Here is a 26,673-nt window from a genome sequence, read left to right as displayed (position 1 = left end):
ACTAAAAATTTCTTACCTCTTTTAGCCGCCGTCATGTTTAAACATTGTTGCGTCGTTTTTCGAGCTGTTCACATCGTCGCTAGATAAGCAGTTTTGTTTTAAATTTACATTTAAAATAAAATATATAAAATTTTCGAGATTTGAAGTAGAAAATTTATTAAACTAAATAAGTGTAAGTTTCCGTCTCGCGAAGTGTAAAAAACTATGGAAGATATTAGTCAACCTACATTATCAAAATCCCCGAGAAAAAGGTCGCGCTCTAAGTCGCTTTCATCGGATACAAGTGACAAGAGTTGCAATGGCGATGACTCATCATCAGAGTCACCCTCGCCAGCACCAACACAGGGCAAGCGGCGCCGCGTGGCTTTGCGGGAAGCTGATTTAGAACGAAGGTTTGATTTCTTATCCCAGCAATTGGTAAGTCAATTGAATAACATTTTATACACAACCTGTTCGTCCACCGCCGCGGCGCAGACGAGGTGTAACGTGGTCGATAATGTCATGCAATCAACCTCTGATGTGCCTGTTTCGTCTTACATTCCTACATCTGCAAGGCTAGATGAAAATTTTTTGCGACCACCGGCAAGTAAAATTAATACAATTGCCGATCTTAGTGTTTCTATTAAGGAACCGACCGTAATCAAGGCTAATCCCGACCGGGTTAAGAAAATTAATAATATGCAAAGATTCGATTCAGTCGACTGGAAGGCCGTCCGTTACGTAGACATACAAAAGAAGTACGTCGCATCTCCGGCGTTTAGTGAACTGAAAGTTAACGAACAGTTACGAAGATTCGAGGACTCCTTTTCTCCTATAAAATGGCCTCAAATGGAACGTAGTTTCGCTGCTCTGTCCAACGCTCTTTTAGCACAAAATGAAATCGTTAATTCAGCTTTACAAGGTCTTATTGACTGGTCCGCGAACGCTGAAGTTAGTTTAAATCCTAACTGTCTATATGATAAATTGTGCGAGTTATTTGGTAAAGAGTCTAACTATAAGACAATTTCATATGATATTTCGCAAATAATTTGCGGTAAACGCGCTGAAGTTATGGAGTTACGCCGCCGAACGATCTTAAAATCATTGAAAGATAAATATGTTCGTGAAGACATAGAGAAGATACCCCCATCTTCGGAATATTTATTTAATCCACAGGATTTAGAGGCATATTTACAAAAGATTGGGGGATTAGAAAATTTACAGAGAAATAAGAACCCTCGTCCGACGCGTCCTACGTCTCCACAGCCTTCGACCTCCTTTCAAGATAGATCATTTTCTGCTCCCTCATCTAAACCGTCGCGGATCGATAGATCGTATGGTACTGGGAGCCGAAAGAAACACGATAATTCCGCCGACAAAAAGAGAGGGGGGCGAAACATCAAAGGGACCCGTAAATCGGCCAAAAAGAATAAATGACATAGTGAGTTTTTCAGGTGGGTGTCTAAAGCATTTCCAGGAAATTTGGGCGCGTTACAGTCCACCCAGGGCTGTTTTCAAAATGATAACTGGCGCTCGAATCCCATTCAACCAGACACCACCTTTAATCTTACCAACACAAGACGCGATGTTTCGATTTCAAACGCCTGTTACTCCAGAAATGTCATTAGAAGTCCAAAGAATGATGCAGGCTCACGTTTTAGAGCCTGCCCCCTAACACCCCTCATTTATATGCCCTTTATTTTTGATTGTGAAAAGCAATGGAAAGAATCGGGTAATATTCAATTTAAAAGCTTTGAATCAGTACATGGACCCACAGAAATTCAGTCTGTTTCATCATTATCGCGTACCGAATTTTCTCCAGCCAGGCGATTGGATGGTCAAATTAGATATCAGTCAAGCATATTATCATATACCAATAAAACGTCAGCACCGCCGTTTCTTGCGTATCAGTTACAACGGCCGTCTCCTCCAAATGACTTGCCTACCATTCGGTTTAGCTGCAGCACCAAGGATGTTCGCAACCATTACAAATTGGACAGCCGAAGTGTTGCGCTCCAAGGGAATGAGGCTGGTAGTTTACTTGGACGATTACCTAATCTGTCATCAAAACCGGAATTTGCTTCAGGTACAAACAAAGACTGCTATAAGCTTTTTATCCAGCCTGGGCTGGACCGTAAATTTAGAGAAGTCGATCGTATCACCAACAAGGTCACTAGATTACCTGGGCATCAGCTGGGATACACAGCACAATACAAAATCCCTGCCCCAGGAAAAGATCGACAAAATATATCGCTGCCTGACAACTCGTCTCGCTGCTGGCAATTGGACCCTCAAGCAGGCGCAACGCCTCTTAGGGTGCCTCAATTTTGCGACCTTCGTCACCCCACGGGGAAGGTTGCATTGCCGTTCTATGCAGCGCCAGAGCAATTTGCTTCGGAATACACCTCACAAGCAATCTCTGTATTCAGAAGAAGTGCGTTTGGAACTCCAATGGTGGCTAGAAAATGTGGCTCAAAAAAGCCCGATACATCAAGAGTGCCGTCAATCGAACTACATAATAACCGATGCTTCAGATGTGAAATGGGGGGCTATAGTAAACGACAAAAAATTACAAGGGAGGTGGAACACTCGTCAACGATATTGGCACTGCAATCAGAAAGAAATTTATGCTGTAATTGCCGCTATATCCGAAGAAGCGGTAACTCTCGCGAACTCCACAGTGATTTTACAATGCGACAACAGGACGGTAGTATCGTATATCAGGAACGAAGGAGGAACAAAGTCACATCAGCTACAAGTTCTGACCAAAGACTTATTGTCTCTAGTAGACAAACTAAATATTGTACTCATCCCTCATCACATTCCGGGAGTTTACAATACCGAGGCCGATCATCTGTCGCGCAATCGGAGCAACTCCGAGTGGCACCTTCTAGACGGGGCTACGTCAAAGATTTTCAAACGCTGGGGAACACCAAGCATCGACCTATTTGCTTCAGAAATAGCACACGTCGTATCAAATTACGTTACACTCGACTTATTAGACTCAAACGCCTACTATCACAACGCTTTCAGCAGATGCTGGAACTACGACCTCGCCTGGGTGTTTCCTCCACCGGGACTAATACCGCGAGTATTGCAACACCTCAACACCGCTATGGGTCACTTCATACTGATAACCCCCAAGTGGAAGAGACCATTTTGGCGAACCGACGTCAAGCGTCGCGCTTTAACACGACCAATCAAGATTCGGGATCTCCAAACAAGTCTGATAGACACTGCAACAGGCCGATCCCCGACTCACATCAACAATCTACGGTTGGAAGCCTGGTACATTTTGGGTGGGATGCATTAACAACGACATGGTCACCCGATGAAAAGAAGCTACTAGTATCATGCTGGAGACCATCGACTCTAAAAACATATGTCCCTATTTGGACAAGATGGTCAACCTGGTGTAATAATAATAGCGTAACGTCCCATCGGCCAGATCCTTCTCAAGTAGCCAGATACTTAGCTTATTTATTTTTAACTAATAATTTAGCGTACCGTACAATTCTCGTTCATAAATCTACAATAGCTTCAATTTGTGAAACTATTTCGGATGTAAAAATTTCAAGTTCTCATATTGTGAAACATATTTTAAAAGCGATTTCGCTAGCTAAACCAGTACCTCCAAAAGTACCGATATGGGATGTGAGATTAGTTATTAGGCATTTAAAAAATACTCGGCCAAAACGTTCTTTATATGATATTTCTAGACGTACTGCTATAATTTTGTTATTGTCATCAGGGCGCAGGGTACATGATTTGTCGCTTTTGCGATGTGACCCGGATCATTTTATAGATAACAATAATACTATAATTTTACGTCCAAATTTTGGTTCAAAGACAGATTCGTCTACATACCAACAATCTAATTGGACTTTCTTAGCGTCACCAGACGAGAACACTAATCCAATTTTTTGGCTTAGAGCCTTGATGGAAGTTACTAAGGATATACGAGGTTCTATTACGAATTTATTTATCACTACTAAGAATCCCTATCGACCAGCTACGCCAACAATTATTGGGGGTTGGGTTAAGAGATTATTAATGGATGCGGGAATACATGCATCTCCTGGTAGTTGCCGGTCAGCAGTTTCATCCCTGAATTGGGTAGAAAACTACCCAGTTAACGAAATTCTTGCGAAAGCCAATTGGAGGCATGAGTCTACTTTTAGAAGATTTTATCAGAAAGAGATTCGAATTACAGATACCGACATTACCGAAAAATCTTTATCACAATATTTTTCTGTGAGTAAATAGTCAATTACTTGATTAATTTATGCATTCATATACTATTGTTGCATTAATAAACCATTATGGTTCCCATATCACATTGTTGCATTATTTTTAATTTCTTATAAGCCGCCAGGAGATAACAAACAGATCTCTCATAATGGACTTCGGACGTCTGGCGGAACACATAATATAAAAATTTTACCTTCCAATAAAATTTGTATTATGTTTCCTCAGACGTCCGAAGTCCAGGTAAGTCCTTCCTGGGCTACCTATATTGATATTATGAGCCGAACAATGATTAAACATGACGGCGGCTAAAAGAGGTAAGAAATTTTTAGTTCACGTTTTTAAGCTAGAGGGCGTAAAAGTAACATTACAGAGGCGGAAACTAGCGACATCTAGCGCAAATGAACGGTAAAAGGACGATGTACTCTCATAATGGACTTCGGACGTCTGAGGAAACATAATACAAATTTTATTGGAAGGTAAAATTTTTATAATACTATCATTTGGCTAATAACTTCGTCCACATTTAAATTTTTCAGGATAAAGACCCACTATATATTTTGTCGGCAAAAAGTAACCTATGTGCTTCCCAGGGTCTTAAACTATTTTCGTAACAAACTTCATAGAAATCGGTTCAGCCATGAAAGCGTATCAAACAGATACACAGAAAGTTACTTTCGTATTTATAATATAAGTATGATTAACAGTTTATTTATTTGACTCTTTATTTTATTATGTTATCTAGCTAATATTATAAATATGAAAGTTTGTAAAAATGTTTGTATGTTTATTAGAAGTAAACAGTGAAACAGCTGATCGGATTTTGATGAAATTTGGTACACGAGTAGCCTATGTCCTGGAATAACACATAGATTACTTTTTATTCCGGGAATTTGGTCCTCTAAGAAATAATGCAATATAGAATAAAACTTACGTATAATTCCAATAGACTAAATATGTTATAACGATAGTAAAAACAATGCAATGTACTTTCAAATTAATTTAGATAAAAAAGTACTTCTTGTTAGTTACTTATCCTCTGTCATCATAGGAAAAATGTAGTAGTAGTTTTATGCGACTGTACCAATCACTACATAGTATAAAACAAAGTCGCTTTCTCTGTCCCTATCTTTGTATGCTTAAATCGTTAAAACTACGCAACAGATTTTGATGCGGTTTTTTTTAATAGATAGAGTGATTCAAGAGGAAGGTTTATATGTATAATAACATCAATTAAATAGTGGAGAAATATTGCACCCGTGCGAAGCCGGGGCGGGTCGCTAGTGTAGTATATTTGTATGTTTAGAATATAAGCCTCCATGCATTATGATGACTAATTGTAAAATTGTCTAGTATAATAAACAGTTATGGAAATCCGTGTTTCAATGATTACCTTGCGCACGCTAAAATTTCTATTATTCATAGTGGTTGCAAAGCTGATTTTTGATTGGCTGGACTGGTTTTGCAAAAAAAATTCAAAAAAACAGTTGTTCCTACGTATACTTTTGTATTTTCGTTACCTGAGAGTATGTGATGTACGTGGAAACGACTATGAACACTGTTTTTTGAACAATTTGTCGTAGAAAACGCATTGTATTCTGTATTTTTAAATATATATAGTATATAGGCTGATTATTCGGTGCTATATCAATTGACTTTAATTACAGATTCTTCGTACGAGGTAGTGGAATCCGGACGCGGTGGAAAACTAATAATGTTTGATAACTACACTTATTCGAAAAAAGGCAAAAGTTCCAAATATTGGGTTTGTTCGAGTAAAGTGTCGAAAAGATGCAAGGCTAAACTCATTATGCGGGAAAATAAATTTATAAAGACCAACACTCCGCACACCCATGAGCCAGCGACGTATTATTATACGACTAATAACGGTAATTTCATTATATACTAGATGTTGCTTCTGGTTCCTTCCGTTTGATAGACCTTTCCTGGGATACCAAAGTTCTACTGTATAATTTTTTGGAATGAAAGTTGCAGTTAAAGCCCTATTACATTAAGTTAGTAGAATTGTCTACCTATATACTAAATTTCGTGAAAAACATATGTTTCCAAATCCTCCCAGTCCTATTTGATTACTTTCGTTGTAGGTAAAGACTTAGGGCTCCCAGAGATTGTTTTTTTTTCAAATAAATTCTCATATTGTTTGTATAGGTATATTTTTACAATAATTGCTAACGCATAATTATTACAATGTTTTGTTTTACGCTTTGGTTGATTGGGTCGGAGGGAGGGGCGCTCTTTGGTACGTAGTTCATTCCCCTCCGGCGCTCCCAAAGATTCGCCGGGTTCCATCGCTCGGTGTCATAACATGCGTGCCACTGCTGATCCTAGTTTAAAATTGTTGCAATGATGGGTGTGGGGATAGTTTCTTGTATATAAAATTTCGTCTAAATCAATTGTGCTTATCTGTTTCTTTACTTTTAACAAACTTCCATATACCTTCATCTTCACACTCTCGCTTTTCTATTTGTATGAACTAAGATTTAAATAGAGTATTACATTAGTTCTGTTTTCAGCTCTATCGTTCAAAGTGATACAATCAGCCCGCGGCGGTAAGTTGCTGATGATTGAAGGCTACACCTACTCGAAGCACAGCAAAAGGTCGAATATGTGGCAGTGCTCCAGCAAACTGTCGAAGCAGTGTGATGCAAGGGTCAGCGTGGACGCCAACGCGATCATGACTCCGCACAGCTTGGAGCACAACCACCCGCCGCCCACCTACGTTAGAACCAAGGAAGGATACTTGATAAAATGCTAAGAACGATGGTTTAATGCACAAGAACAATTTTTGATAAAGGCCGCAGGAACACGTTAGATGCGGGCCGCTTTCGACAGGTCCGTCTGGAAATGTCTGTCTGGCCTGGCCGTCTGGAGGCCTATGTTCAGCAGTGGACTTTATGCGGCTGATGATGATGATGATGATGAAGAAGAATTTTTTATAATAAAAAAAATAAGGTTTTTATTTGTTTGCAGTATTCTGTACGCACCAACGAAGTGCGTCACACAAAACTAAAAATACGATACATCATCATCATCATTTCAGCCGGTAATCGTCCACTGCTGGACATAGGCCTCCCACATTGAGCGCCATAGGGACCGGTTCTGGATACAGTCGGGTACTAATACTTAGCGCGCATGGGCCAAACGCGTCCACGTTGCTTCAAAAACTCGTTTCACATGATGCGTTACGGTAGTGATTCGGTGCCGCAGGCCGACGTCCTACCTAGAAATAACTATGGTCTACCCCTGCAACAATCCATAGGCACACTGAGTCTGAAATCAAAGAGATGAAGCGGGTGTACACATTGCATAAATGCTGATCCGTCGCACGCCTGTGCGGTGAGGTAAACCTCGTATGAACTGTGAAGTATTTATTTATTTATTATGAAGAATGAATGGATTGTTTATACGATACGTCGTATGCATAGGACTCTAAACATAATAAGTAAACTAGCGTGTCTGATACTGTATACCTTTTTTAAATATTTTATTAGACATTTTCTAAAACATATTCATTTACGACTTTTGTCGTATGCGTTTTTAAAAGTAAAATATAATACATTATAAGGCTTATGAACACAGAATCGTCTTATTAATAGTTTAAAAAAACGGATTCATTACTATGCACTTATTGCACTTTTCATATATAAGTATCAAGCTTAGTACATTAGATTATGGTATATAATTTTGTAAAATAATTGTCTTTCACTGAATTTAGATTGTATAAACCATAAACATAGTAGGTACTTAGTCATTTTAGACAGATCGCTTATTCCCGTGGCTTTGCTAGCATTAGTTCATTCAAGATATAAAAAGCAGCCTAGCATTCGTGGATACATAAGTTACGAATACTTGAAACGCATTTGTTTTTTTTTAGAGATTATTTCCTACATACATGAACTTAAAAACTTAAACGAATTTTGCCTTTTTCTAATATTATCTATGTAATAAAAAATATTGCTGAATGGTTATATGTAGGTTCAATTATAGGTTGTCGCTTTAAACTTAATAATATCATCGCTAAAGTTAGTAGTATTAGTAAACTTTTGTACTATCAACATGTAGAGAATACAATTAAAATAGTTTCTAAGTATGTACATTTAAGAAGGTTCCGCCGGCTCAACCGGTTTGGCTGATAGCTTTTTTGTTGCATTTATTGTCCGGCAAGTTTAATCCGAAAGAATAACCATGGAAAAGGAACGGGAAAAACAATTTAGATGTAATTTTTGTATAAAAATGTTTTTTCGTACATGCTAGTCTTCTAAACCACCTTAACGATTTCGATATATATATTGGAATGTGTTTTTGTTAGTTCCAGCTTGAATGATAGGATGTTCAAACTGATATTATCAAGAACTAAAATGATTAATGTAGTTTATATAAAATCCGGTCGACATAGACTATCTGTGGCAGTAAAACATCTAACGGGCCCAAAAGTTATAGGTTAATATCCCTCCTCTGATGCAAGAAGAATATGCCATAAAATACAATATAATTTGACTATTGACGATGCTGATTCCTTTTCTGTGGCCTTAAATTCCACTTGTTATGTTTCGCGGCAGTGTGTTATTGAGGTTTCGTATTTCTGTAGCCTTAGATTCTACCTTTTTTGTTTCACGGCAATATGTATTACAATTTACGCCGACTTCCTAGGCCCCAGGGGCAACTGAATGGACAGAAGCGATGGCTTCACCAATATTTTGATCTCATCTGATATGGGGAATGTACTATTTGTGTTTGAGGGTACATTAAATCAACATGTTAGTAGGGCATACATGTTACATATACACCAAGATTTTATATTAATCCTGATGATTGTATTATTAATCAAAGTTGAACAATAAATAGTAATACAGTAGAATTGTAGATTCATTCAATAAATTTATAATATCACCATTATGATTTTTTACTACCGTCTTTTTTCTTTTTTGTTATATTTTTGGTAATAAACTTTTTCTTTCCCGATTTCGTTTAAAAATTGTAAAGGACTGGCGTAAATATTAGCAACTCAATCATATGTATTGCACTTAATGACCAATATGGGACATGGAGTTACTTCATTTCATATAAGAATCTAAAAACTAGTTTTATTTATATGTTTTCAAATAATCAAGTTTTTAATAGGGCAAGTGGCTCATACGAGGTTGACTAATCTTCACTGCCCTTAAACACAATTCCATAAGAATCATGGATGGAAGATAATAGGAATATGGAAAACAATAAGAATTAGGAGTGTTAGAGGGGATTTTGGGTTATAAGAATTATTATCAAAGAGATTTTTGATAAAGCAACGCTGTACCACATTCTTTTTCTCGCAATATCATGTTAACCCTTATAAGAAACTACTAACTGCCTTTATTTCGAATAGTGTTTAAGAGTCTGTATGTGGGTATGTTATTTACAGAACTGGACTGCGAAATAGTAAACACATCGCGTGGGAAGCTGTTGATGATAAACAAATACACGTATTCGAAACATAATAAGACCACGCGACAGTGGGTGTGTTCGAGCAGGGTTTCCAAGCACTGCGACGCTAAAGTGATTGTTGACAAGAGGGACATGGTCATCCCTCACAATCTGCACCATAATCACCCTCCACCGTTGTATACGAAGACAAAGACCGGCCTTTTGGTTAAGTTTTAGAATACTATACGTCATTGGCGCCTGGACAGTTAATGCGACCATGGTCTCTATAAGGTCAAGGCTAGTATTTTAAAATGTGACATCTAGATAATGTAATTTGTTTATTTATAATAAAATTTGTGAAAATAATGTTTGGTATTATTTTGTTTTTTTTTAAACAATACAACGTTTTATTGTTTTTAACGAACCATACTCCGTTGTATTTGAGTGTGGAAATTATAATAAAAACTATAAATTTAAAAGTAAATAAATAAAGATTTTTACATAATGTTTTTAAGGGTCTGTCAATTGAACACGGTAATAAAGATTATTGCCTCCGTGGCCTAATAATACCGTATATTCATTGAGAGTTTCTAGGTTCGATAGCCCTCGCTTTGGACAGCATCCCTTCGAAATATTGACTTATGATCGGATATAACATTAATTGACATTAATTTCAGAGCTGACGTACGAAATAGTAAATTCGAGACGAGGTGGAAAACTACTGATGATCAACAAATACACTTATTCGAAAATAAACAAAAATTCCAAGTTTTGGATCTGTTCGAGTAAATCGTCGAAGAACTGCGAGGCTAAGGTAACCATGGAGGAGAATAGACTTGTAAAATGTAATTTGCAACACAACCATGAACCACCAACATATTACAGGACTAAGGATGGTAGTCTTATTAAATACTAGGGATTGCACGCGGCTCCGCCTATAGAAAGGCCTTTCCAGCCACGAAAATCCGTAAAACAATTTACAATGTCAGCGCCATCTGTTGAAGTAAATAGAATTTAAAATTCCGTCTGTTCCCATGCTAGTAAGTTACTGGGATAGCATTAACACGCCTGGAGGAACTAGAACTTCGTTTATTTGTGTGACAAATTCCATTTAAATTAGTTCATTGGTTCCTGTTTTCTTTTCACATACGTGCAAAATTTTTACAAGCTTTCGTTTTTATATTAGAACGCATAAATATGTTAATAAAAAATTATATGAATTTAAGGACATTTAAGGAAAAAATGTTTTCGTACCTACTATTATATTTTTCTGTACATGTAACTTATGTCAAATGTTTATGTTATCTGGGTTTAGGTTTCACTTGATTATGTTTCCTTTAATATATTTTTTTATTTCGTTTTCTAAATTTGGTCGAATATATTTCACTACATTAAGTCAGTATTATTATTTCATATCCCATATTAATTAAGTCACAGTTTATAAAACTGAAATGGCTATTTATTTACAACATCTATAATTAATATTATTAAAAAAAGATCATTATTATGTTTCTTTTAACTAATAAAAACAAGTACCTTGTTAATTGTATTCTATTTAACATATTACATTTAATATGATATTACAACGTAAGGAGTACTTGGGTGTTAATATACAACCCTGAATTATTTATATTTGAAACTCAATTATTTTATATTTCAGACCTACCTTACGAACTCATATTCACAGGCAGAGGTCCAAAACTACTTATAAATAGCTACACGTTCACAAAAACCCGTAAGACATCGAAAACCTGGTTCTGTTCAAGCAGAATGAGCAAACGATGTGGCGCGAAGGTTGTTTTTGATGAGAGGCGAAAATTTACTTACCACCATTTGGTCCACAGCCACCCGCCTCTTAAGTGCATAAGAACAAAAGAAGACAGTATAATGAAAATACAAAGCACGTAATAATCCTAATTGTATTAAGAACCGTATTAAGATACTACTCAATATCACTCTGAAGTGCGACATTTTGATGCGGTATCAAGTAATAATCAGCGTCTTAATATCATCGCGTCTAACAAATATTTTTGACAACATCTCAAACGCTATCTTAAATAGCACCTGATGAATTCGATAGGTTTTATATAAATAATTAACCGCGTCAACTCATATAACAGGCGCTTAAGTGACAGCTCAAGTATTGTTTATTAAGTAGCTTAGTATTTTAAATAACCACTTAAGATTCTACTTAAACATGAGAACGGTTTATTAATACGGTTCTAAATGTAGTACCAATATGTTTAGAAATGTTGTTGACTTTTTTTGACGTTAATACCAATATGTTTAGAATTGTTGCTTGTCATGCCAAAACGACTGTTTAAAATGCATTTAATACGTAATAATTCCAAAGCATGAAGCTATTGAGAGGCTTGATTTATTGATCGTCAGTGGCGTGATAGCTTTTTGTGGTATTTATATATTAATTATGAAATTTTGAAATTTCTTCATGATGCTCTGAGGTTGCCTTGACTTAATCTGTTTTGCCCATCCCCGCATCACAGTAATGTATAAATTATTTATCAATATTGTCGCTCGTATTTGATGTTATGTGGATTTATTCAGTGTGAATCATTGTTAGTATTAGAATACCATACATAATTAAATTTGTCTTATTTAAGAGTACAGGTTTAATAAGTCACAATATTATAAATATTTATATTTACAGTGTAAATTTGTTGATTACACTTTAAATTATTTTTTTAACTAGATGTTTTTACCCATGATAACATTATGTGGGTTTATATCTAGCATGTTAGTCATATTTATTAATATAACTTATATTATTAAAAGTAAAACTTATTAGTTGCGTCCAGTGTTCTATTAAAATAAAACACTATAATAAAAATAAATCACCTAATATTATAGCATTTTATTTAATGTTACTTAGAACCTAATGAAACGTTGCATAGCATATTTATTTTTTATTTTATTATCATTTTAAAATGTATTAAGTCATAGAATCAATATTGTACTGTATGCTTGCATCTTAAAGATTTTGAAATGACTGCAATCTGCAAAAGAAGTAATAAAGAATTGTATAAGCTAAATTTATTATATTTCGCTTTCAGAACCACATTACGAATTCATAAACACAATTCGAGGTGCAAAGTTGCTAATGGTAAACAAATACACCTTCGCAAAGACTTCGACCGGAAGATGGTTTTGCTCAAGCAGGTTATCCAAGTTCTGCCAGGCCAGGGTGACCTTAGACGAGACCCATAAATTGACAGCATACAACTTGGACCACAACCATCCACCGCCTAATTGCATCAGGACAAAAGAAGGCAATTTAATGAAATTATAAAAAACAATGGCGTGGATGTTTCCACGCATTTGACGGTCCTTCGAGCTGGAGTTCCAAAACATGCAACTAAATGAAAATTTTGATATACAAGAATTGAAACACTATGCAATAAAATTTAACACCGCCAATGTTAAAAAAGAACGCAGTTTCATAGAGTTTGAAATGAATACAAACTTTGGGATCACTGATGTCTGACAATAAAATATAATAATGGGGGATTTATAATTTAAAAAAAAAGCATCGTCTAAGTAGACTCAAGACATGATAGACATCTATGTCATCTTCAATTAATGACACTTGAATAATCTTGTCTCCTCGGAAGGATTTAAGGATATCTCATCTATTATATCCGATTAGTTAATATATTGTGTGTGGTTATAAAAATCTATAAGATGATTGACTTTTTTATTTTACTTATTCGTTCCAAACTAGTCTTAGAATCAATATTGTTACGTTGGAGTTTTGAAAAAATGATTATTATAGTAAACAAAATGATGAAATCCTCGTATTATTCAATGAGGCAAAGAAGGCATAGATCTGCGACAATTACTACATATATATCAAAATTTATTGTATTACAATTTAACGTAACTCGCGTTTCTTTCAGGAATAATTTACGAGCAAGTACAAACAGTTCGTGGCACGAAACTATTGATTATAAACAACTTCACTTTCTCGAAACACTGTAAGACGTCATCAACTTGGTTTTGTTCGAGTAGATTGTCGAAATCTTGCGAGGCTAAAGTCAGTTTAGACGCAAATAAAACTTTCACTGTATACAATTTGTATCACAATCATCCGCCCCCAAGGTTTGTCAGGTCCGAAGAAGGAACTGTACAGAAATTTTAAAATGAATCAAAGACTATCCATTATGTTCATGTGTTTGAGTTAATTCAGTGGTTTGGAATCTAATCTTTTACAAAGAAAGGTGCTGTATATTGTCTCATGAGATTGTAAAATAAATTAAATTTTTACCATCTGTTATATTTTTATTCAAATGAAGTCTACAATTAAGTATTCGAAGAAATAGAAAAAATGAGTATGCTGGAGTTCGTAAATACGTAATATCTTAGGGCATCTTCAGATTGCGGCTGCGCGGCTGATTTAAAGATTCCCATACTTACTCTTTATACTTGTAAGGAGTAGGGACACTGTGATATCTGGTGGCTCGGTGGAATTACTGTCATCTATAGGGGATACAGGTATACGTAAAGTAAACTGCTGGTTACATATCTAATTTATAACAAGCCTTGGATCATTGTAGCGTCATTAATATTTCGTCTCCACAGGTCTGACCTATGATCTGATTGAAACTGAACGTGGCACTACATTGGTCATGGTTGAGAAGTTCACATTTTCGAAAACGTCACGCACCTCTTACATCTGGCACTGTTCGAGTCGAAAAATGAAGAACTGCAAAGCAAAACTAACCTTGACTCCGAAGAATAAAATCGTTGCTTATGATGGAAACCATAACCACAGTCCGCCCCAGTATTTAAAGTCTTCTGAGGGTGTTTATATAAAATTGTGAGACGATCGTAGGGATTCAAATATTTCATTGCCTATGTTCTTTCAACGAAGATCTGCAACGTAGGTGGTAGATCCCTTGTATGTGAGAGTCTGTCTGTTTTTACCATCGCTTTATCTACTTCCGCCACATAGCAAAAGGCACCTTCGAGCACTATTGTTACAGTTTAATATTTGTAATTTGTAGCCAATGCATTTACTGGTAATTGTGATTAGTAATGTACTCTGGGCGTTATGAATATTTATTATTACTAATGAGGTGTCATCACCCATCGGGTGCTTTTCACAGCGTTTACTGATCCCACAGCCCCTTCTCTTTGTTGAATATACAACCTAGAAAGTAGGTTGGTAGTAGAAATCTAGCCTCTATCTTTGCAGCGTGTTACAAATAGTACGAATGTTGCTTTTAGTTGCTAATTACATTATGTAAGTACTTAGTCAAATTGTGATATATTACTTAAATAAGGTCTTGTGTGTGTTTGAGTATTAAATGTGCGTTATAATTTAGTTTCATTGTTTACTTACTTATTTAACTGACCATTGTAAATAGGCAATTTCGAGCGCAATTATGGTGTTTTTTTTTTATCAATGACGATAATATATGCCATAGTGTGAAAAAGTATTCCTAACTATTTCACATTGCAGATATTTTTTTGTTTGGACTAATTTAGCCTACTAAAGTGACACAACAAGTAGCTAAAGACATCTCTATCAGATCTAATGTTTTACCACATTTTATAAATTGATAATATATCTATCTATAGAAAGTTACAATAGGTATTTACTGTAAGCCCTATGATATTCCGTCATTCCATTTAATTCATCATCATTATTACATTTTGTACCTTTCCAGATATTCTAAACTTTGCGATTATACCTACATTCAGAGGGGGGCATCTGATAATGGTGAACAAGTACACATTTTCTAAATTCACGAAGATGTCCCACGTATGGTATTGTTCCAGTCGTTTGTCGAGGAGATGCAGCGCAAGGTTGACCTTCACTTCGTCTAATGAAATAGTTAATTATAATCTAGAACATAATCATGATCCTCCATCGTACGTGAAAACGAATACGGGTTTTGTAAAAATACCGTCATGTCGGAATAAATAAGATAAGGCTTATTTTCAAATTAAACATGCGTAAACTATCTATTTTATGAAAACTGGTGATGTTTAATTTGAAAACATAAACTGAAATTTTTTAATATTTAATTTATCTCAAAGTTTGGAGCTATTCCAGATTTCATAAAATAATTTTAATGTGTTCATCATTTTTTATTGTCTACAACATCTAAGTTATTAACGAATCGTGGCGAAAAACTACCAACTCGGTGACATGTGTTAGAGAGTTTTCCGGTGCATTTCCTTTATATATGGAAGCCTATTTCTTTGGCGTTCCCATAAACTTAGTAACTGTGGTTATAGATTTTAATAATCAAGATCTGTTGCTAGTGTTGTTTATTTTCATATTAGCTTTGAATACTTTTTCTATCTCATATTAATTATTCTTAATATTTACTAAACATTTTTGAGTAATGTTTTATCAGGTTTTGTACTACAGTAAACCTATTTTAAATCTTTGAAGTATTATGAAATTTACATATTTTTAATGTTTTTTATTTAGTTATTCAAATGAATGACACAATATTGTCTAAAGGTTAATTTCAATAAATTATTCTAAGTCGTATTCTATACTATATTTTAGTTATTAAAATATTGTGTTTATTAGTAAAATATGCTAAAGTATCAGCCTTATAAATTGACCACCACGTGAATGAACTACGCGTTACTCCGTCAGGCAATCAAGAACTTCGTATAAGTAAAGTTCAAGTTGAAAAATAGTAATAAATAATACAAGGTCAAAAGACGTGTTTTATTGACTTAACTTCAAGTGATATATCCAGTCTACACAAACTACAGAACTGTTTCACTTTTAGGTTCATATTACAAGCTGATACAAGTAGGCAGGCGTAAGAAACCATTGATGCTGATCAACAACTACACCTTCGCTCAGACGACTTGCGACAAGAGGTATTGGAACTGCAGCAGAAAGTTCTCATCCAAATGTCCAGCCAAGATCAGGTTCAATGATGCTGGGGAGCTGATCTTTCAAATGCTGATGCATAACCACGAGCCGCCCACTTACTTTAGGACTGCTGACGGTAGATATGTTAAGGTTTAAGTTACCATCACGTGACCAAATTAGTCGATTGCCTCAATAAGAAAAAGTTTTTTTAGAGCCCCGTGTTTACTAACTTTGATGCGTGTTGAGGAACGTGGCACAATACCTGCAAGTACATAAGGTCTCTCCCTGAAATACGGCCTTGAGTATTGGTTCCATTAATTTAAGGCGCACGAATTATGGGCGGGAATGTGTTAAGATTATGAATAATTTCTTTAAAAAAACATTTATAACCCTTTTTGAAAATTTGACCATACAAAAATATTCCTTATTAAATTGTTCATCTAATAGCGATGGTTGCAAATTTAAATGATGTGTACCTTAAAAGGAGATCCACGGAATCCACAATTGTAGTGTCATTTTCATTATTAAATTAATTTATGACATAGGTAAATTACATTATAAAAAAAAATTACATCCAAAGTAAACATGTCTTTTTTATATGTATTATATTTTTCGAATGCATAGCTTTTTAAATACGGTTGGTGTGCCGTTTTTGTTGTGTAGGGGCCTTATGAAATGAAAAGGCACGAATCAAAACACGACACGTAGGTATAGAGCGACACAGTCGCAAGCGTACTACAAACTCCTTAAATTAGGAGGAAAAAAGTTGCCAATGTCCAGTAGGTAGATGTTGCTAACTAAATACAAGGCAATGCACTTTGTCATCAAGTAAGACCCTGTAAGTTTTAGTAAAAACTATGAGTTTTTTTTTGTTAATAAAATAATATAAGTAGTTTATTTGTTTTGTGTTGAGTTGTCGATTGGCTGCAATAATCTTATTAAGTATTATTTATTATTCTCGTCTTCCAGGTTTTAATTTTTCAAAATATTTATTGTAAGCACAGACGCAAAAAATCTGCGAATTTATTATACTTGATCGGTTTGAATTTTTTTTATTCACGTCACGTTAAATTGCTTTTGATTTGAAGTAATAACTTTATGTTCCCAATATTCGAAATCATCTTAGATATAAGATCGGTTCTAAATATTATGTAAATACTCAATTTTACCTTATTTTGATTATGTGTAAAGGTGGTGCCGATATGCTATAGGACGTAAGCAATAATACAGATCATTTCAGAAAGCGTGTGGACGTTAGGGTTTATAAATTAAATATTGATTTATGAAACATACTTTTTTATGTAGGTAGATATTTAAATTTTTTACAGCGCAATATTTTGCATATTTTTAATGAGCAAAATGCAGCGAATACATGAAGACTAATGAATATAAAAATCGGTATTTCTTCAGATTTTTATTGCCTACCTAACAAAGATAAAAATGTCTTATGAATATTAAAATTATAGTAAATTAAAGAAGTTGTAAAAATATTAATGTATAAACAATATTTAGTAAGTACTTATCTACTCAATACTATTATGTCATTTTTAGAGACCGTACCCCTTGTGTTTCTTATTTTGACCAGAGAATGCAAATAATTCTTAAACACATGTTCAAAACCAATAAGTGTAGGATAGTATTCCAAAGATTTTGTGTAATATTTTATTATTAAAAACATACAAAATTTGATAGAACTCACTTATCACTATAAATATATTTAAAGTATTTTTAAAGAATGTCAAAATGTATATAATAGGTTGAGATATAACTAAGGTTATAAAATAAACACATATTTTACATTATATATAAACAATTAACCGCAATGAATATGGAAAAATACATATCTCTATGGCGACCCTTGGAGGACACATTTCTGAACGCACTATCAATGACAATTCTCTGACAGCTGATCGTTGAATTGGTGTAAAAATAAAAACAATGTAAGAAAAACATTTTTAAACAGTAACATAAAATAGACTCCGAGTGCTATAGTTACTTTGCAAAATAATATTTGTGAGTGCAAGTGAAAATATTATGAAAAGTATCAATGTTCCAAACATAACCTCAAAGTGTTAAGAAGTGTTATGTACTTTAAATTTGCCCTAAATAACTTTCTAATACTTTACTTTATCCAAATATGTGAATGAAATACATAACAGTGTAAATTGTTTTTAATATATGGAAATAAGATATTTATGTTTAAACTATAGTATAATCAAAACTTGTAAATATAAGGTTAACGATATTGCCGTATTTAAATACGTTTATTTTGTCACGTTACGGTAGTTACATGAAAATGTATGTCTATAAGGACACACGTATTTTGTTCAGTTGTTTTAAACTCAAAATTTTATTTCATTACGGTAAAAAAGAAAAAACTATAGATTCTGATAAAATTAGTAATTTAACATATCATGAAAATTTTATTCATGGTGTTTGTGTTAGAATAAACTTGTATTGTATAAAAATCTATTTAATAACTAGGTACTACTTCTTCTTGTCATATTAACAATTCATGTTATATTTATGTTGTACTATGTTTAAACTTGAATCACTGCAAGAGATAAATTATGTTGATAATTTATACTGATAAATAAAATAAGTATCACAAATTCGAGAATGTTCATTGACTAATTTTTATTTGCCTCATTTACATTACAATAGCGATGGGCCATGTCGGTAAGTTGAAAAAATATTTTACCTTTACTAAAACATAATTAAAATATAGTTGTTATTAGTATTCAGTAATGTGTATATGGTTCATACAGGCCAGTATGATCGAGTCGACTGATCATCTTTCATTACCAATGTTCTCTCAGGGTCCTACTTCACTTATCATCACAAGGAAGTCACTTATTCGTGCACGTAAAAAAAAATTACACTCGAAAATGTTGAAAGGGGAAGAATTGTATTTGAAAGTTATAAGAATTACTTAAAATAATTTCACAAAAAATTGATTATTTTAGCCTTTATGCTATTATTTTATCTTTATGATTTAATATGAAGTTTTTTAACAACTTTGTTAGTACAGTAAAGTACACTTTATTGTACTAGTAAAAAGGTTAAAATTAAAAAAAATATACACTAAAGATTATCTGAACATGGATAATCCAAATGACTGTATGACCGAGTACCTAGGCTCACTTCAACAGATAAAAATTAAGAACATCTGTATATAAAATATTAATTAAACAACATGTTTTGTTTTCTCTACATATCTGTACTTAATTTCCTACTTAACACTCTGATAAAGGAGATTCATACCATAATTGGCATTTTGGTGTATACATAAAAGTATACAGATTATCTGAGTAAATTAGCGCTCTGGACACCCATATCCCCAAATTAATTTAGATATTTGAGGCTTTGCTTTATTTAATTCTAACTTCTATATGAAATAATTTTTATATTTAATTTTCGAAACATATATTGCAAATGAAGTTGGGTGTTTCATTTCCAGGTTCACATGATTACAATAATGTTCTAAAAATGGAATCAGAGTTTAATCAGAAAATGAGTCAACTTCTAAGCCATAAAAAGAGTAACCAGGGTTACCTCATGAATACGGTGAGGTACCAAGAGCTAATAGAAGAAGTGAAATCTACAAAACAGAGACGAAACAAGGACTTTGACGATTACAGACTCTTAGGAAATTTTGATGTTTTAAATATAAGTGGAAGAGAGAGATTGATTCAGCCGAAAGATGAAGGGAACCAGTGCCTTAAAATGTATCTGCCTATAGAAGAATTATTCAGTGGCTTACACACCGTCCATTTGCTTAATAATCATGCTGACAAAGATATTATGGCTGTTCAAGTTAAAGCTAAATATTGTAATGTAACTAAGGAAGTTATTAAAATATATTTGTCATGTTGTATTGTATGTAAGAAACACATGGATTAATTGTAAGAATTACCCATTCAATTAATTTGATGTTATAAGGTGCCTGTTGATAAAATATTTCCTAGTTTATTATACATTCTTTAGGCAATTTTATTAAATGGAGGCTATATTGGTCTTCTATATAAAATCTTAAATGTTGCCAATAAATGAATTAAACTTTATACCATGTTGCAATTTGTTTTAATTATCTCCATCGTTTTTTTATAAACCCAAAGGTATCACACAGTTATATTTTTTAATTGAAATGAAGATTGACTAACCCTCATCCCTTGTTGAGTTGTCTTGTAGTATATGGTAAATGATGCACAATTTTTTTTTTCTACATAAAGGTATCTTACTATGGGTTCAGATGGTAAACAGATGTTTATGACTTCAATTCAATTTATGGTAATATTTTTTATAATATTGACAATATTATTACATAGAATTCAGTTTAGAAGTGGTGATTGCAATAGTGAAATAACTGATGGTTATATTATGAACAATATTTTGTACTTTTATTTTTTTTATATAAAATCCTCATGCCGACTTTACATTTCAGTGAAGTTCATGACATCGCGAGGTGGTGATAGACTGATGAAGCTTGGAGACTTCACGTTCACGAGTGAAGTGAGCGATGGCGCTCTTTGCTATTGGTCCTGCTACACCCACAACAGCTACGGCTGCCCCGCGAAGGTCTATACAGAGAGCAATAGATTAATGTACGCGAAGAATCTTCATAATCATCCGCCTACGGAGTTTTTTGTTTGACATTATGCTGTGTATTTGCCGAAGCGGGTTTATGTATTCTGTGGCTACTAAACTGAGTCACTTATGTAATTACTGTATAATATTTTCGGTAGCCTAATCATTCCGTTCGATGGGGATCCCCTCATGGAAGGGAACGCACATGACGAAAATTGTATGCCCTGGTTGCACTGCCTACCCCTTCTGGGATAAAGGCGTGATGAGTGTTTTCGTAAACTCCCTCTTACCTTCCTTAATTCTTATTCCTTTTTAAAGGCCGCAACAAATTCGTAATTTTCTGGTAAAATAAAAATAATATAAATTAAAATGCTTTATTCATCACGTAGGCGAACATAGTTGCACTTATGATGGGTCAAGGTACATGAGAATATTTAATTATTATTGAAATAAAGTCACTTATACATATAACTTAAGACATTTTATATTGGACAAAATAGATGAAAGACTATAAAGTTAATATAGAAGCCAGCTCGGGCTGGCAGGAAAGAAGATATAAAAATATGTATATAATCTTACATAAATAGAGGAACGCGTCGCGATCCTCACCGATGAGGGCGATAAAAGCCCTACCCTAGCTATCCCACTCACTGTAGAAGTTTATAAATGGGCGGTTGACATCAAAATAAGGTGACCCATTGCTTTTTTATCGGCCATTATTAAAAAAAGACATATTTAGATAAACAATTAAGATTTTATTTCTTTCGTGTATAAGGTGTAGAAGTCAATAACTTGACGACAACTGGTCGATTAGTTTCGATAAATTATTTTTTAGTATTTACCACTACTATAATACACCCTATTTTGGATGGCATTTACATTTCATGTTGTAAATTTGCACCTGAGGCATTTTTTTAGTACTTTTAGTCAAACTCCTCTCTTATTTGCCATATTGACTTGCTTATAGACTAGGATATTTATAATTTTTCTATTTATTGATCTCGTATTCATTTTCTTTAGAGATAGGTATAGATATTCAGTTATATAATAAGTTATCCTATGTACTTAATATACCGTTGCGCAAAGTTGTGTTGTTAATTTGAAATTAAACTTAACGCAAATTGCTGCTTTCTTGGAATAGGAAACACGAGTATTGCTTCAATATTAAGGACGAGTCGAGTTTAATAGAAAAATATCGTCGAAGAAACAAAACTTACAACTTATAGATAGCCCTTGGAGTCGGTAGCCTCGATGTGCGGGCTACGCAGTTTCATACACAGCGTAGAGCAAGGCAATTCAGATAATTTTTTTTTCATTTTTTTATCACAACATACAGAGCCACGTACGAAGCTATGGAGGTGTGTAAAAAATATTAATATTTATTATTAAGCCTCACCTACGTCTTTGTACGCTTTAGTCGTGTAAGAAATACGAAGACCTTTGCTCCAAAAGTGGTACGGTTAGACCAAGCGGTTCTTGGTGTGCCGTGAAATTTTATGTAAATTTTAAACTTTGGTGTCGATAATGGACCGATCTCATTTCCAAGCAAATAAGTCGCTCACTATTCCATGGATTGCAGCATAAATGTTTCAGTACCTGTTTCACAAATTCTGAGTACTATGCGTCACATAAATGTATAAGCCGACCAAATACAAAAGTCTCACTCTGCTCGCAAACAAATAGTAATAAGGGGTATTATCTACCTTAGCCGTTTAATACGAATACTGTCATACAAAATTTACTTGGAATTTGTGAAACAGGCTCATAGAGTTTAACGCACTGATTAATCTATCGCACAAATTAGTTAATTTCTTATGACAACAAACGTCATATAGAATGTAATGCATGTCTCTGCATGGTATTTCTATTCGAGTTCCATTCATGAACTTTACCATCATGTTAGCATCAACGATCTTTAATGCGTAAACAAAGCCATTTGAACCTTGTGCCAGAAAAAAAGACCCGTTGAAAAATAGGTGTTAATCCGTCATTTTTAAAAAATAAGATGTATAAAATATCAATTATCGTTTGCCATGTTTATTGACAAACATTGATTATATAGCAATTGTCATTAGTGAGTTTCCGCTCCTAGATAAAAACTAGCAAATTCTGCCATAAAATATTGTATATTTTTAAACAGTTAATCTGAATGATGTACTTTGATTTATATGTTTTTTTATGTAATATAGGATTTATTCAACACTATTCCTGCAAGTCAACATTATTATGTAGGCTGACGACAGAGGCTAATTCTTTCGATAAACTTGCCTGAATTTGCTTGGTAATTCCACATTTGCGCTGAGCTTGCCTCTTTAATTTTTACTATGTGTCATCAGATGCTATTGCAAAATTTTCAGAAACGTGATACAAAATATATTTTAAGAGATTGCTAGCTTTTAAGCGTATGGCGAATACAGAAAATTCAATGGCTCCTAAGTAAATTATCATACCTGAAAACATAGCGATATTCACTTTTTTAACGTTTCGTTATGTACTTTTACTACCAAAACCCATTAAAAAAAGTTAGTAAATGATTGCTGATGAAGTGTTTTTTGTTTATTAACTTTTGAATTAATTGGGTTTGGTAGTAAACAGTACCTAGACAGCGAAATGCTAAAATGTGAATGTCGCAATTTTTCCAGATACGATACTTTACTTGGGAGCCATTGATTAAAATTAATTTTAAAATCTGTAATTTAGGGGTATGTCGCAGCGTATTGTTCTTATAAGTATATCTACAGAATCAGCGCTGCGCTGTACTTCATTTACGCGTATATTAATGTGGGAATGTATAATATGTTGTATATTCAATTGTAGCTAAGTGATGCCTCCTACTATTTTGTAATTCGGTTTTCTGGGTGGTGTTGCTGATGTTTAGACCTGGACGCTTCAATTTAACACGTGTTATATGTGGGTATTTTATTTACAAGTTTTACTTACAGTGTTTACTGACGAACAATTTACTTATTTAATAACAGTAACATTTCTAAATTTTAAGCTGTAAAAATAGATACGTACGTGTGTTGTAATAACCAGATTACGAAGTTTGCATTTTTAAAGGGTTCGTAAGTAACTTTGTAAGTAAAATTTTCAAAAGTAAGGCCCATCTAAAAATAATGTATATAAAGTAAACATAATGGGTGCTACTGTTGTGATAATCATGACGTGATCTCCTTGTACATTCTTGCCTATCACGTATATTATCTAGTTTTAGTACAAATGTAGTGTCACACTCAAGATATTCAGTATTAAATCACTCGTGTTCCAATGCTCTCTATTTTGTATCAAATATATAATTTACTACTTTATGTTGTTTCTTTTAAGTATCGTTTTCGTTTAACAAGACTAGAATCTAGAGGCTTATAGATAGCCATTTTAATAGACAATCCTATTCTTTATTGGATTTAGTGATAAATAAAACAATTAGATACATTTTTGACATGCTTATAAATGACTCATATTGATTGGTGGAGCCCGAGATCGCACAGGTTAAGGTTGGAATCGTTTTATTCAAAAGGGCCGTTCGACTGTTCCTAATGGCAGTACGTATTTGAAATCAATCGAGCAATGAAAAATTTTGCAAATAATCTTCTAGTTTTGTACAACAAGAAAATGATTTAATGAATACTTTTAATTTTTGATTTTAATACACGAAGAAGTAGTCGTAGCCATTTCGAAAACAGATTACTCTGCGCGGTCATGCAGACGTTTAAAAGTGCCAACTACGCATTTATTCATTGATTATATTGTAGGTGCCTAACCTAGACATCATACAGATTAAATAAAATTGAAAGTAGCATCGTTCTTGTTTGCGATTGTACAAGCCGACGTGGTCCAGTGAACTTAGTTTCTAAGGTTTATCATAGCATAATATTTAAAAATCTGATTCACAAATATAAATATAAAAGCTGTATTCTTACTTATCCTACGTCATCTTCACCTACCAGTAGTTTTTTTACGACTGTTTTCCATAAATGATCTCAATTTTAATCCTTGATCCCACCCCGAGAGTTAACCACCCAAAATTATCATTAGTAAGCATGCCAAAAATAAATCGAATTGGTCCTTTTTCACGATGGATCAAAATAGCGATTGGCATAGTACATTGTAAACGGCCGTTAGTTTCATTTGGTTGACCGTTTCAAAAATCTTTCGATACATTTTTGATCTCGATCTGACACCTAGTTTCTAACAAATTTATTTTATTACAGCATACTTCATCCCATCATTACGAGGGAAACCATTAATAGTCCACAATAAATATACTTTTTGCAAACATTCCATGCGGAACGGCATCGTGCGGTGGACTTGCTCGACCCACTCCTATAAATGCTGTAAAGCCATCGTTAAGACCTTAGGAAGCAAGATCATTGAAGTGAAAGGCTGTCATAACCACGACGCGTCTGATTTGCTAGTCAATCGTAGTAAAATTTTCAACTAGGCTGTGGAGTACCAACGATTCAAACAGGAAATAGGCGGTTTTAAAGACTCTGAAGAGGTTATATCTATACCTCGCAAGTTTCCACATCGTTGTGTGTTTCATAATAGTTAAAATTAGTGTGTTAGTTAGTTACTATCAACCATCGACCAATGCCTGCAGGTTAAAGACCTGACCACATTCAGCTGTGCAGCATTTCCTGGAAGTAGGATTGTGTGGTGTCTGCTATCTGCTAGTAAGAACCTCATCAGAGAGCGTGGCTAAATGTGATACGATGGATAGAAGGATGGATAATGAATATTGTATGCGTCGCATTCCGCCCATCCCCCGTTTAAGGAAACTTTAAATATAGATTTGCGTCATGGTAAGATTTTTATAGAAACCTTGTTTGCAGTTACGTGGTGGGTGGTTGTAGTAATTCTTAAGGCTGAGTGTACAGACTAGCGTGCAATGTCTTAAAAAAATAAATAAGTTTATCGTTGGAACAAAAGTAAAAACAAAATCCTACATAACATAAGCAATTACTGCATCAATAATAGGTATCCCATTCAGCTCAGTACCACCTATGTAGTACTGCAGCGCTGGTTTCCAATGAGCTACCCTTATACAGATTACAGAACTCAAATCAGTAAACAATAAAAAATAATTAAAACAGTAAAAGCTGTGAAAACATGTCCGCGTCCTCAGTATGGTTGTCATACAAGAATATAATATGAATACTGGATAAATAATTGAATGATTTTAACGTATATTTTTTATTGAGTAATACTAACATTCCCAAGAAAAAAAAATCCTTTCTGAATGTTTTTTTGAAAAATACCCTTTTTGTCTATGTCGATTTCTAATTCCATATTCGATAAACAAGTTTTCTATGCATTTCAGTCATATTTCGAAGTAACCTATAAATGTTATTTGTTCGTTCTTTTTGTTATAATCTATAAAATACTTATTGTTTGGTTCGTTATTCCTGTTCGGTAGTCTATTGTTAAATAATGTTATTTGGTTAGTATTCAATGAAGATTGGTTGTGTTAAGTAGTTACTTAGATGTCTTGTGATGTTTCTTTACTAGTTTTTGCGCATACAAGGGATTGTCCAAGCCATCACGTTTACGTTATTCTTATTAAATTTAAAATA

The 26,673-nt window shown here is 34.0% G+C and overlaps 1 protein-coding gene, 1 long non-coding RNA gene and 1 other non-coding gene across 3 annotated transcripts; all 3 read left to right on the top strand.

Moving 5' to 3' along the window:
* The first annotated feature begins 1,912 nt into the window (after positions 1 to 1,912).
* Positions 1,913 to 3,292, top strand: LOC119190097. The gene has a single exon (XM_037441154.1). The coding sequence runs from the start codon at positions 1,913 to 1,915 to the stop codon at positions 3,290 to 3,292; it is 1,380 nt and encodes a 459-aa protein (XP_037297051.1).
* Positions 3,293 to 10,197: 6,905 nt separating this feature from the next.
* Positions 10,198 to 14,992, top strand: LOC119190026. The gene is made up of 2 exons (XR_005112725.1): positions 10,198 to 10,465; positions 11,312 to 14,992. It is a non-coding gene; the product is annotated as an uncharacterized LOC119190026 (long non-coding RNA).
* Positions 14,993 to 15,611: 619 nt separating this feature from the next.
* Positions 15,612 to 24,406, top strand: LOC115447257. Its single transcript, XR_005112724.1, has 2 exons — positions 15,612 to 19,192; positions 19,974 to 24,406. It is a non-coding gene; the product is annotated as an uncharacterized LOC115447257 (transcript).
* Positions 24,407 to 26,673: the final 2,267 nt, after the last annotated feature.

Source organism: Manduca sexta, chromosome 21 (genome assembly GCF_014839805.1).
Source record: "Manduca sexta isolate Smith_Timp_Sample1 chromosome 21, JHU_Msex_v1.0, whole genome shotgun sequence".
Taxonomy (NCBI): Eukaryota; Metazoa; Arthropoda; class Insecta; order Lepidoptera; family Sphingidae; genus Manduca; species Manduca sexta.
The sequence above is the reverse complement of the archived record's forward strand: the minus strand, read 5'-3'. Positions and strand labels throughout refer to the sequence as shown.

Bases quoted from the DNA above. Each gene is read 5' to 3' on its own strand.
- LOC119190097 (XM_037441154.1), top strand. From the start codon at position 1,913: ATGACTTGCCTACCATTCGGTTTAGCTGCAGCACCAAGGATGTTCGCA.